The sequence below is a fragment of the Carcharodon carcharias genome, chromosome 10, assembly GCF_017639515.1.
Source record: "Carcharodon carcharias isolate sCarCar2 chromosome 10, sCarCar2.pri, whole genome shotgun sequence".
Lineage (NCBI taxonomy): Eukaryota > Metazoa > Chordata > Chondrichthyes > Lamniformes > Lamnidae > Carcharodon > Carcharodon carcharias.
This window is the reverse complement of record NC_054476.1, coordinates 164,541,973-164,556,162: the sequence shown is the minus strand read 5'-3', so window position 1 is coordinate 164,556,162 and position 14,190 is coordinate 164,541,973. Positions and strand designations below refer to the sequence as shown.

General features: G+C 41.1%; 1 protein-coding gene across 2 annotated transcripts in view; it reads right to left on the bottom strand.

Moving 5' to 3' along the window:
• Positions 1 to 14,190, bottom strand: part of acaca (acetyl-CoA carboxylase alpha) — a 303,263-nt gene that overhangs the window by 35,835 nt on the left and 253,238 nt on the right. For both annotated transcript variants that reach the window (XM_041197029.1, XM_041197030.1), the window contains 2 exons: positions 12,119 to 12,296; positions 10,221 to 10,333 (listed from right to left, as the gene is read on the bottom strand). In XM_041197029.1, the coding sequence (XP_041052963.1) occupies positions 10,221 to 10,333; positions 12,119 to 12,296 (291 nt within the window). The remainder of the gene's footprint in view (positions 1 to 10,220; positions 10,334 to 12,118; positions 12,297 to 14,190) is intronic.

Below are 14,190 nucleotides of genomic sequence, written 5' to 3'. Positions count from 1 at the left end.
TGTCGGAACCTCTTAAAAGGATCAATCAAGCTAGATAGCTTCTGTAGATGGTGTGAAAAAGAAAATGAACCGCTGTATAAGAAAAATCTTAGTTTATCAGAGTGGTTCCAGTATATTTTTCTGCATGAGGAAATGGCAATGCTCAAGGATTACTATTCAAATATATGGCTGCTATTAATCATTTGTTTTGATACTTTTAAGTAAGTTTTTTTCACAAATCTAATACTCTCTTCTGCCCAAGTCCTTACTTGCACCAAGTCCCATTCAGCCATCACCCCTATGCTGGCTGACCTAGAATGGCTCCTGGTTAAGCAATGCCATGGCCTTGCCATTTTCTATCTCTGTAATCTCTTCCAGCCCTACAATCCACCGAGAAAGCTGCACTCCTCTCTGTCAGGCCTCATGATCACTCCAATTTTAACAGCTTTGCCATTGGTGGCCATGCCTTCAGCTGCTAAGACCAGGTTCAAGAATTTCTTCCCTAAACCTCCCCTTAATTCTTTCTTACTCTAAGACACTGTATAAAACCTAACTCTTTGATCAAGTTTTTGGTCATCTGTCCTAATATTTCCTTATGTAGCTCAGTATCAAATTTTGCTCAATAACACTTCTGCCAAGTGCCTTGAGAGCTTTTATTACATTAAGGGCACAATATAAATACAATAACAAATCATATATTGCCATTGTGTCTTCTAAAAATAATGAGGATCTGGTAAAGGCATTGGATAACATTGCTTAATAGTCTGCAACGGGTTTTCTGTTTCTTTCCCAAATACGTTATGAATTTTTGCATAGATATCAGAGTGAGGAAAAATACTTTCTGGGAAAGGGGAAGCTAATTGCACCAATGAGTCAAATGCAAACTCAAAATGACCTACAGTACTAGGGAAAGTCATCCAAATATAATGTCCCTACAAGTGGTACAGTAATAACATAAAATGATAATGAAGACAAACAATAGAAATAACAAAATATTATGTGGTTATATTCATGAAGAAAAGGAATGAAACACTAATAATGGAAGAATCTGTACAACGAAATGCAACGGGGTGAAATTGGTCTTCAGCAACACCACAAAAGGAACATTAGCAAATCATCAGCTTGCTTAAATCATGCCAAGTTTCTGATAGACTTCAATGCAGAAGAGAATGGAACGGGATGTGAATGAGCTGCCAATTCAATACAATTTTTTTTGCGCCTATTATCAAAGACCAATTTCACCATTTATGCAAGGCTGTATTCTGCAAAGGCTCTGGTGGCTCAGGAGGCTTTGCTATTGTTTAGCTCGTACTGGTTAGCATTACATATCAGGAATGAGTGTTATGAATTTGCTTTAAAAACCACTTAAGGTTTCTATATTGCTCTGCAGACAGGAAAAAAGGTCACAAAATGCTTTACAAGTTGGATGAAGAATATTGGATTCAATGCAGGCTTAAAAGTTGTCAGGGGTGGGGAAGAAATGGTTGAATATAGGACAGTGGTGGGTACAGGTGTAAAATGTAACAAGATGGAGGGGGTGTGCTATCAAGATGCTCCCTACTGTGTACAGGTATTAGTTAGCACCCAAATTTCAAAAGGATCAACTCTTTTGTTAGATACTAAGAGAAGCACGTTTTATGTTCATGCTCACCTTGAACTCTACCAAACTCTTTGGAGTGATGTTTATCAGATAAGTGAGCAGTCAGCAATTGGAAATTTAAGAACTGGAGGGAAAATTAGGCATGTCAGCACTCTACTGATGGTTAAGGTCTGCCTCATGCAATCTTAAGACAGGTCTGTAAACGCGTGAGCAGTTTTCCTGCCTTAAACAGGAGGAATGCTACTTAAATATGCAGATCAGGGTCGCAAATTTCTTCTTTGCCTCCACCTATCACTAGCCCTCTATCCAGCTCTAACTGTGCCACCCCCCCCTCAACCAGCTTATATTTCACCTCTTTTCTATTTTTCCTTAGTTCTGATGGAGAGTCATACAGACACGAAACGTTAACTGTATTCCTCTCCGCTGATGCTGTCAGACCTGCTGAGTTTTTCCAGCTATTTTTATTTTTGTTTCAGATTTCCAGCATCCGCAGCATTTTGCTTTTGTCCCAAACCAGTTGTCAGACTCCAATTGCAATTTTCGGGTATAAATGGATAAAGTATACATCAGACCCATTTGTGCCAGCTGGTTAGCTGCCTAACCGGCAGTCCTTAAGGAGACGGTTATTAGAAGTGGCCCAGTAACTTTAATTTTCAGTGCTGCCTGAAGAAACACACAGGCCACTGTTGACTCATCTGAAGCCCACTGATCCACCCCCAACTGGCCCTTCTTCTCAGCCAGGCACTGTCGGCCAGTTCAGTGCTGGAGCCAGTCAATTTCCTATCATTCCAGAAATAGAAATCTGCATCAGGGCAGGGGATACACAAAGTAGGTCAAGTCTCAGGTTCTTCTGACTTGGTGCCCATTTCGAACAGAAGTCGAAGGTGTCCATCTCGCTAACCTACCCTACCCTTACCTGTGAACGTCCAGTGTTATGCTGGTATCCTCTGTTGCCCAGAGGCAGTTCGGATAGCTAACTAGGCCATCCTTTTCAGCTCATTTTGATTCCATACCAGTAAGCATCTGACAAAAGGAGCGAGTTTTCATCGGGATAATGGTCAATGCTACCTCGACATTTATACCAGTTTCAAACATGGGTAGGCAGATTTGGCTCAGTAATCATGATGTCTGTTAGGGTAGCTGTGCTTTGAAACAGTCTCTCACATGGCTCTCTCTCATATGCCAGGCATGTCTTTTCAATCAATGTTTTTCTTTTATGACACATAAGATACTTCACAGGTACAATTTTATATAGCGGAAAATTATGATGCAAATTCTGATAAGGTACCATATTAAACAGGAATGGTTTTCTGTATTTTTTGTTTTAAATGAGGTGTCTGTTCTAATCTGTCATTCCTATATTGATATGCCCTGCCACTTTCTTTTTTGCCACCCTCATTACCACATAAAGAAATCATTCACTTGTTTCCAACCAACTGCAAATGTTCAAGGGCTGCATCTGCTGATTTCTCAGTTCTCCTGCAGAATTCTGATATTGGTTCTCTGTTACAGTTAGAAAAAAAAAAAACAAAAAGGTTTCTTTGGAAAGAGCAAATTCACCATCACAAGTGCATCCCAATGAATCTCAGTAGCTTTCTCAGATCTTTGGGGTGCTTGCCTTTCACACCACTTAACAGGATTCAGATTGATCCCTGTCACAACCAATCCTGTCAAAGCCCATCTCAGGTTGCCTCTTGAAGCAGTCAAAGGCCTGTTATCATCAGTTCAGTAAAAGATCAATCCAGCACAGAATGAGAACATAATCAGTCATTGATTGATCCTAGCTCCTTCAGAGACTGTTAAATTTCCCCTGTGAATGCTTTCCAAAGGGTTAAAGGCCAAGTCGACAGCACTTTCCATTTTTCTGCTAAAATGTGTTTGTACATTTATTTACAAATATGTAGGGTTTTGCTAAAATTTTGTCTAATAAATAGTGAAATAATTCTAATAACTAAAATGACACAAGTAACATCTGACCTGTAACTGCACATTTTCATGTCATCCAATATGTCAGCCAATTAAACAGGGTTATTAAATTGATATCAACTTTTATTCTTCTGACCAGACCTTATGGATTATAATACTACCAGCAAGAACAAATCAGAAAATAGAAACAGTTGAAAAGAAGAGCAATTGAATGTATCTTAAAAAGATGTTAGTGTGCAAAACAAGGGTAAATGAGAAAGACTGAGCTGGAGAAATGTTACAAAACAAGAGTAAGGGGTTAAATCAACTAGGGGGTATTTGTGACTTTGGACCAGTAAAGTCAGTTGAAATGAAAAATCGAACAAGATATTTAACAGGCAGCCGATCCGATCGCCTGTTTCACGCTATTGTTTAAAGTCAAAATGACTAACCCCCCACCTCCCAAGTGAAGAAGGGGAAACTTGTATAGAGGCATATGATCTTATCTCCGTTGGCTAAACAGTCTGACCTGCAGGCAACTGACTGCATCACAGACCCATAAAATTACCGGCCTACAAACCTGCCATCATATTATATGCCTCTTGTTGTGCAAGGGAAGAAGTGGGTTGCAGTTCCACTTGGCTGCAGTCTTTCACGATCTGACCTCCATGTCGCACAGGGGAGCCCAGAAGACCTATATGGGCTGGTGCCCCGTTATTAATTTAAATGAAAGAGGAGGGTGCACAAAGGTTGCTCTGCCAAGATCAGAACGAACAAAACATTAAAAAAAAAACACTGAAGGGCCTTTAGAACTCTCCAGGATACAAATTTTAAAGGGATCTAATTGAACGGAGTTAAAAATATAAAAACAAAAACACTGAGGATGCTGAAAATCCAAAACAAAAAATAAAAAATACCTGGAAAAACTCAGCAGGTCTGGCAGCATCGGCGGAGAAGAGTACAGTTGACACTTCGAGTCATCATGACCCTTCAACAGAACTAAGTAAAAATAGGAGAGGGGTGAAATATAAGCTGGTCTAAGGTGGGGGGTGGAGGGAGAGAGAGAGGGGGGTGGTGTTGGGACAAGCAAGCAGTGATAGAAGGAGATAACCAAAAGATGTCACAGACAAAAGAACAAAGAGGTGTTGAAGGTGGTGATATTATCTAAAAGAATGTGCTAATTAAGAATGGATAGCAGGACAAGCAAGGTAGCTCTAGTGGGGGTGGGGTGAAATAAGACTAAAAGGGCATAAAAGGTATAGATAAATGATCAGTGGAATACATTAAAAATAATGGAAATAGGTGGGAAAAGAAAGTTCTATATAAATTATTGGAAAAAACAAGGAGGAGGGGGAAGAAACGGAAAGGGGGTGGGGATGGAGGAGGGAGTTTAAGATCTAAAATTGTTGAACTCAATATTCAGTCTGGAAGGCTGTAAAATGCCTAGTCAGAAGATGAGATGCTGTTCCTCCAGTTTGCGTTGAGCTTCACTGGAACAATGCAGCAAGCCAAGGACAGACGTGTGGGCAAGAGAGCAGGGTGGAGTGTTAAAATTGAATGGAGTGTTTGACAAATGCTCTATCTGGAAATGTAACATAATGATGTTAAAATGCATCACTACCTCACTCACACTTGATGTTCCGATAACGAAAATGACAGTTATCCCCAGACCAAAAAATATTGTCATGCACTTTTCCTTGGAGACAGTGTCCCCTTAAAATGGCTCCCCAATGCCTTAAAACTCCACTGAGGGACTCTCAGAAGAAAGACTTTATTAAATCCAAAAACATTTTTTTTTTAAAGCTCCATGTTATTTTTATTCTTCCTTGTTCAGTCAGTTTCCCTCTCCACCTGAAGCCACTTGCTCTCTCGTATCTAACCAAAATGGACACTCATACTCAAGGAGCATATTCAACCATGGATGTTAGAATATAGCAATCAGAAGAGGCAGCATCGGCTGACTGTCCTCTCATGGTCAGAGTGTCTTTAAAGTCCCTCCAGCTGACTTCAGCTAACTCAACCTTGTGCCACATATAATCAGATGGAAAGCCCAATGTTAATTTAACATGAAAGAACTTAGTGAATAGCCATCTCGGTGACAAAAGCATTACCTTTTTCTTCTAGCCCAACCAACAAACCAAATAGAGAAAAAAGTGTTAGCAGGGGCTTCCATTCTAGCTTGACCTCCAAACCATGTTCACACTCAAAATACTGCTCTTCCAACAGCTATGGTTTTTAATGCCAATGGTTGTAAGAACTTCTGGACTAATACCAGAGAAGACAGTAAGCTGAAGAGCCCAGCATTTCATCACCAAGCTGAGATTCTCCATTCCTGTATTAAAGTCATTAATAGTTAGTTCAGACTAAAGTGGTCCCTGAAGAATGCATGGAGTACTATTCAAGTATTCAAATTGCTTTCAAAGAGTATGGAACACTCATGAGAATTGATGCCTGCTGGCCAGCCAATTGGAACACTCCATTTTAATTAACTATCTTCATTAAACTTATTGGCAGTCAACATAAAGACCTCTGGCTCGAGGCCTTCGTAGTAGTTGGAGCTGGTGGGGTTGCCAGAGGATGATAGACATGGAATTCCCCCTAATATAAATGAGAATTATTGAAGGTGCTGGAAAGAAAAGCAGGATTTGCTCGAGGGAATGAATGGAAATGCCATTTGTAAATAGGGAGAACTAACTTCAAATCTTGCCACAAAGTAGGGAAGTTATGCTGAACCTGTATAAAGCTCTGGTTCGGCCACAACTAGAGTATTGCATCCAGATCTGATCACCACACTTTAGGAAGGATGTGAGGATCCTCGAGAGGGTGCAGAGGAGTTTTAGCAGAATGGTTCCAGGGATGAGGGAATTTAGCTATAAAAGTTAGGTTCAAGAAGCTGGGGCTTTTCTGCTTGGATTAAAGGAGGTTAAGGGGGGAATTTGCCAGAGGTGTACAAGATTATAACAAATTTAGACAAGGTAGTCAAAAGAAAGCTGTTCCAATTATTTGATGGTGCAAGGACTAGGGGACATAGATTTAAGGTTTTGGGCAAGAGATGCAGACTATGTGAAGAAGAACTTTTTACACAGAAAATGGTAATGACCTGGAACTCGCTGTCTGAGTAGTGGAAGTGGAGATGGTCAATGATTTCAAAGGAAATTGGATGGACATTTGATGGAAATAAACACACAGGGCTACGGGATAGAACAGAGAATGGAACTGACTGAATTATTCTACAGAGAGCCAGCACAGGCTCGATGGGCTCAACAGCCTCTTTCTGTGCCATTATAACACTGCGAAATATAGGGGCTGTCGCAAACTAAAACTTGGAACTTCACATGTTTCACATCCAATGGAGTGTAGCCACTATTGCCAAGTGGGCAAACATCTGAACGCAAGAGGCCATCCTCATCAGATGAGATGAACAACCAGTTAATCTGCTTTTCATGGTGTTGCTTCCGCGATATGTGGGGGAAATCAAACCAATTCCAAACTGAACTTTGCTAGAGCAGCAGGCTTCAAAATTCTGAGCCAGTGAATTATTTTCACTTTGATTCCGAGTGGGTTTAAACTTCTTGTCCCTTTGTCTCCTGATGTCGTGCATCCCTCATCATCACCATGTTGGCACCAAGTTACCAGTGTAGAGGTCTGCAAGATGATCCGCAACAGACACCATTTCGCTCAGTCTTTCAAGGGGTTAAATGGCTCTGAAATTCTCTTTAATAAACAGTAAGTCTGAACTGCATGGAGAAAGACAAATGGAGCCGACAACCTCTGCTGGAGTCAGCAGGAACCTCAGTCTAACTGCTTGTTTGTAGCAAATGGAGTGAGGTAAACATCAAAGGTCAGTGATCCAGAATAACCAGGAGTTTGGAAAAAATCTTAAATTAGCCATAAAAGCAAAATTATGCAATTCTTTGTGTGAGAGAGCTTCTGCAGGGCTGCAGTAGCTGTTCTCCTTCCATTAGGCCAGGTTTTTAACAATCAAATTCTTTGTTGAAAGCAATTATGACTCATCCAACTGAGGTCTTTATCAACAGCTAATGCTTTTACGGCTCGTCAATGCAAGTTGTTCAAAGTGACAAGCTCTTTCGCTTACTTAAAACTCAAACTCTGGTTTGAAACGACAGCTATCATTTTTTCAAGCATTTTCCTTTCGTTTGTGCTCAAAATAAATAAACAGTGAAGAATTGATGGGGGTTGTTTTCCTGTGTTGTATGAAGAGCTTCTTTATCATCTTTTTAAATGTAATCCCACGTTGGATTTCCAATAGAGTAGGATTTTATAAAATTACCTCCATCACAAGATTCTGAATTCAAAAATGGGCGATCTCAGAACTTGAGCTATTAGAGATGCATGTACTTTCTTTTTAAGAAATTAAAATGATTATCTTTTTATACTCATCCCAACTGGTTCACTTGCATTCTTTCCCAAAGAAATGCACATGTGAATACATTGCTTCAAGTGGCATTTTCTATCAACTCACTAAAATAGTCCACTAGCAAGTTGGAGTGGCTAAGAGGTGGGGCCATATAAGTCAGGTGAGATCTTTGCCCCTAAAGTCGCGGGAGCCCCCATGGCTGGCAGTTAACTGCCTGATTGACATTTAATTCCATCAGGGCTCCTGGAAATGGTTGTCACAGGCTTTCTGACCAGTGGACCGGGTCACCACCACAGTTCATCCCAACGAGTGCTAAATTGTCAGAGGGGCTATCTTTCAGATGGGACATTAATACGGGGTCCCATTAGGTAGTTCAGGTTCAAAGTTCTGTGGCATCTTGGAAAATCAGGGCATTCTCCTGGTGGAATAGCTAATATTCCTCCTTCAATCAAAAAAACCATCAAAATAGAACATATTAATTGCTCATGCTGTTAAAGTGAGTCTTTTTAAAAATTCTTTCACAGGATGTGGGCATCACTGATTAAGCCAGCATTTGCTGCCCATCCCTAATCACCCATGAGAAGCGGGTGGTGAGTGAGCCACCTGCTTGAACCTCTGCAGTCCCTGTTGATGTAGGCACACCCGGTGCTGTTTGGGAGGGGGTTGCAGGGTTTTAACTCAGCAACAGTGAAGGAACAGCGATATAGTTCTGAGACAGAATGATGTGTGGCTTGGAGGGGAACCTGCAGGTGACGTTTCCACGCACCTGCTGCCCTTGTCCTTTTAAAATCTAGGTGGTAGAGGGTTTGGAAGGTGGGCTAGCGGAGGGAGCCTTGGCAAGTTGCTGCAGCAATGTTGTCACTGTGTGCCTACGCTGGAGAGAGGGAACGTATAAGGAGGTGGATGGGATCTCGACCCAGTAGGTTGCTTTATCCTGAATGGTGTTGAATTTCTTGAGTGTTGTTGGAACTGCTCTCATCGAGGCAAGTGGAGAGTATTCCATCACACTCCTGACTTGTGCCGTGTAGATGGTGGACAGGCTTTGAGGAGTTGGCAGGTGAGTTACTTGCCACAGAATTTTCAGCCTCTGGCCGGCTCTTGTAGCCGCAGTATTTATATGACTGCTCCAGTTAAGGCTCTGATCAATGGTAACCCCTAGAATGTTGATGGTGGGAGATTCACTGATGGTTAATGCCATTGAATGCCAAGAGGTGATGGTTAGATTCTCTCTTGTTGGAGATGATCATTGCCTGGCACAAACGTTACCTGCCAGTTATCAGCCCAAGCCTGAATGTTGTCTAGATCTTGCTGCATGCAGGCATTGACTGGTTCCTTATCAGACAAATTGTGAAAAGTATTGAACATTGTGCAATCCTCACCTAATAACAACCATTGCAGCTTTGGTTACATTAGCCACAAAGTGGTAGGAATGAGTCCTGGACAGGCAGCTCCTCATTTTCGTTTTCTCACCACTCCTCCCCTAAAACAGCGATTCCTTACTGAAATACAATTCCATGGCACTGTTTTCCCTCTCTCGTTCTGAGTATCCATCATTTGCATATGAGCTTCGACAGTACCTGTCAGCCAGTTAACCTACTGAGAGAGGAGGCAGCACCCAATCCAAACACAACAAATACACACATGCATAGGACAATGATCCTTACTGTGAACGCTGACCAGTTTTCTATTCCATTGCCTGGGTTTTAGAGGCTAATTGTAGCACACTTGGTATAGTCCTAGTGAAGAGGTGCCAACAAAGCAGAAATCTGGGGCCCTCCTGATCTGCGTAGCGCAATGACTCACTAGCTGAGTTTTCAGGGGAGCTCCTGATCTTGGTCAAGTTGAAGGAGACCAGAAACTTCCATATGAAAGGGGAAAGAAGAATCAGCAAGTGACACTTTGGGACTCACTCGCGCATCTACGAGGATTCAACAGCTGTATTGCCAGACATCTGGGAGCATCACCCTCTAACCATTTGGCTCGGGCAACAGTGCTCTAAAGGCATGGAATGCTCTAAAGAGGTGAAGCTAAGTAAATTAATTGGGGAAGTTAAAAAAAAATAATTGCTTGTTAATTTAGATTTGGTAACCATGACGGTAGATCATACAGATCACAATCTCACAAATGAGCTCCTCAAGTTGAGCCTAAGGCCTGTCACCTCCTGGCTGTAATCAAATTAAAGTGTGAGAAAAGTGATTTAAAATAATAAATAAATAAAAGCTACAGTGTATTAATGAATCAAAAGAATGCATTTAAATACGAAACCAGCCATGCCTATTAAGGATCTCCACAGGTTCAAGCATTAATCCATATGAAACTTCGGGAGGTGGGCGCGGATAGAAATTAAATTTTATGTACCCAAACGCTCAGCCAGGCTCATGTACACAGGGTCCACCCGTCTCATCGTTTTCACCAAGTCTTTCTTCCGGAATTTGATCTCCACCGTCCCCTCTGGCTCCAATACGCCACCTCTGTAATGAGCAAAACCCATTTACAGGCTAATTAACCATGCAATTATTCAAGGCATAATTTAAAGTCACAGCATTTAAAAAAAAAAATAAATATAGTCTGGACCTTTGAATAAATAGGAACTCGTTCAGTTCTCAGTTCAGGAGGAAGAGGGGGGAGGGGTAGAGAGAGGAGACAGGGGTGACAAGCTTTGTTTTCCTTTTCCAAGAATCTTTCTCTATCTCTTGAGGACTATGCAGATATTCTATTTCATAAGGTTCAAAACACGATTATTAGTAGCAATTTTCCAGTTAATTCGTTCAGGTCAAGCTACGGTCTGTGGTTCTCAATATTTTCTACAGCGGATGAGAGATGGTGTGAGAATTTGACTGGAACAACTGTTTGGTGAAAAGCCAGGCTTAGATTAAAGCTGGCAAAAAATAAATAAATAAATCTGCACCAACAGGGCTAAATGGCAGAATAATACCTAGTCCTGTAATGCACAATATGAACTTCACAGTGGGGATGCTGCTATTGCATGATAACTTGGCAGTACAAGACCACCGTTTATTACAGATGGCGAATGTGAGGCGGAAAAGAGGAGGGGAGCATGGTGGGTGAGGAAGCAGAGCAAAACCTTTCCCATACATGGGAGGGAGGGAAGAATACCACAAATCGGAGGGCGAATCAGCCTGGTCCTCTTTTGTGTCACTTTGATACCCACACACAGCATCAACAGAGGCCTGGTGAGGGGGTTTTGTACCCACTCCTCTAAATGCCAGAGGCCAAGCTCATGCCTGGGAATGAAACACCAAATAAAAGGGCAGGCCAGAGAGAAAACAAAACAATCATAGAACACGTCACGAACTCCTCTTGCAGACACTTTCCTGCAGGTTGATTAAGAGCAATGCAAAATGGGGAGGATATTGGGTCAAGCCAGGAGCAGGTCACCCACAACCTTAAGAGAATTAGGCAATGGATTACCTAATGAAAAGAGAAAATAACACAAAGACAAATAATAATTAATTTAATCCATATATATATATATATATATATATATAGTTTATACATTGTGACAGACACAATGTAAACAGGGCCAGCGTCCTTTATCGCATGCACAGAAATTCTGTGTGAAGTCAGACTGAATCGTTCAGCCTCAGGAGTCTTACAGTTGTCAAGTAACATTTCCTTTCACAGAACATCCAGAAACATGGATTTAGAGCAAAATTTTCAATGAGGAATGGAAACATAAAATACAAAGAACATTCACAGAATTGATGAAATAAATGAGAACTATCCACTATCGCACCCCACACCTTCCATGCAGTGGTGACTTGACTCCTATGGAGGAATAGCCCTTTAGATCCCTCAAGGATTTTGAGGAAAATCAGTGCATATTTTAGCCAGTCCCACTTTAAATAAAAACACTTCCTTAAGCCACAGGAATAAGACTATTCATTTGCTGGATTTCAATGGCTCGGCAGCAATAATTTTGTTACAAATTGGGCTAAATCTGGGCCAGTATAAACAGTCGATAGTCTCCTCTGAGCTAACATTTGAGAATAGGGATAATTTTGTCATTTTTTTTCACTCTTCCATCTTCGTTCATTATACATATTTGTTAACCATGTTTGAATACATTGAAATTAGTACGTGTGGTTTAGAGATTATTTCAAAAACCCCATGTCTGTGTCATCTCAACTGGTAGATGACACAGTTCATTCGTTTAAAGTGAAAAAATATAAAGGACAGGTGAACGTAGAAAGGGTTAAGCACCAGTGTAATCAAAGCTGAGTCAATTTCCATACCTGCTCTCCTTGTCTGCATACATCTCCATGTGCCTGGGGTTGATGGTGGGGTCAATGACCACCCACGAGCCACCTCTCAGCTCTGCATTTGGGGGGATGTACACGAGCATGGGCTGCTTGTACTCTCGCAACCCATCGACGATGTATGCACCAAACTTTAGCACTTGATCATACATGTCTGGAGGGGAAGAAGAGAGTGGTTAATTTCACAGGGATTCGCATCCTATCAAACCACTCATGCTGAGACAACGACCCTGGTGTTAATTTCTGGTAAATTTCACGGCTGATTTCTTACTGTCTTGGGTCACTGCTGGCCTGCCTAACTAAACCCTAGCATATGGATACCCCCCAACTAAATATTCAGCGACTTTCATAATTTAATTTTGCATTATCTTGATAATCTTTTAGCCACATAAAAATGTGCAGAAGACCAATCCAAACGTATCTGGATGTGCTTTTTATCCAACTTCAATTGGACCTCCTAGGTCGTCGAGTAAAGAGTTTTCACTAATGTCAATTTTCAGCATAGCAAGAACTGCGTCTAATCTTTTCCTACTCATTACACACGATTTCTGAGATGCTTTACCCACCATCCAATTGGCTCCTTGCCGTGTGTGTGCACTGGAGAATGGTGTAATTGTTTATTTTCTTCCTCTGCTTTCCTTCCCCCACCCCATGAATAATCAAAGCAGTGCCAAGGAATAAACTACATGCACACGTTTCTCCTTGTAAGTGAACGGAATTATTGGGCCAAACAATTTCAAAGTGGACCCTTGTGCCATGATGTTTTATTTACTGAGGCTGTGAAAGACACCTTAAAAGGGATACACTACCATCAAGGCTCCAGAAGTAATGCAGCCACTGCAAGCCCTGGGTTCCACAAAATTGTTTTTGGAGCATTTAAAAATACTACGATTTATTAAATGATGACTCTCAACCTCAGGATCCCTTATTAAGGACAAATCTCAGCAGCAGGATGATTTTTATAAAAGATTAAATAGCAACAAATATGAACATTACAATTTTTCTGTTTCAGCTCTTTCTTTTAAAATGCTCCTTTCCCTGGTATGATCTGCATTCACAGCCTAAGCACAAATATTCAAAATCAAAGCAACATAAGTGGATGGGATATAAAGTCAGTTAAAGCTGTGACTGATTGATCTTGATAAAATGTGTGTCAGACTGCGTGTGCTGCTGTAACAGCTTCGAGTTGCATTGCAGCTACTGAACTCATCAGTGACAACTAAACGTGGACTTGATCAAAAAGTACAGCACCACCATTGCTGAAGACACTTTAAAAATGATTGAGTCACAATTCAGAAATATTCCATTGCCTCTTCCTGCAAAAAGTGCAAAAACCCTTTTGAAGATCTTACGGGAAACCAGGTTGCCTCATGGCCCTGCAGATTATGGCACCGACTTCCTAATCAAGACCACACATGGTCAAAGAAATTTTGAACTTGTCAGTCAGTTCAGATTAATTTTGACTGTTCTTCACTCAACCACTAGGTGGAGTGCTTCATGGTGACAGAGCATTCAACCTTGCATGATGTCTGAATGGTATGCACAGTCATCTAGATATACAGTTAAGTCCTCACTTAAAGTTGTGGTTGCATTTCTGAAAATCATGATTCTATGTGAAATGAATTTAAGTGAGATGTTGGTTCCCATAGGAATCAATGTTAAAACTGTAGTTAGATTCTGTAGGAACTTACTTATCAGAAAAAAATATTAAAACATTATACCCTCTAAGATAAAATATTTTACATTACATTGCTAAATTCCTACACTGATAAATGAAATAACTTTTAAAATAAGTTTAAACATATAAAAGAAAAATGTAACTTTCTACTTACAGTACCCCTTGCACGCTACGGATCCTGCTCCCCGAATCTCCCACTCCCTGATCCTCCTGGTCGCTCCAACCCTCCGAGTTGTGGCCTCTAGCCCTCCCCAACCCACCCTCTCGCCACTTTCCCTCTCCCTGAATTGGGAGAAGAACAGCAAGGCAGGAGCATTTAAAAAAATAAACATGGGTTGTAGCAGCCCCAGCTTGGCACTTCTGCACCCCA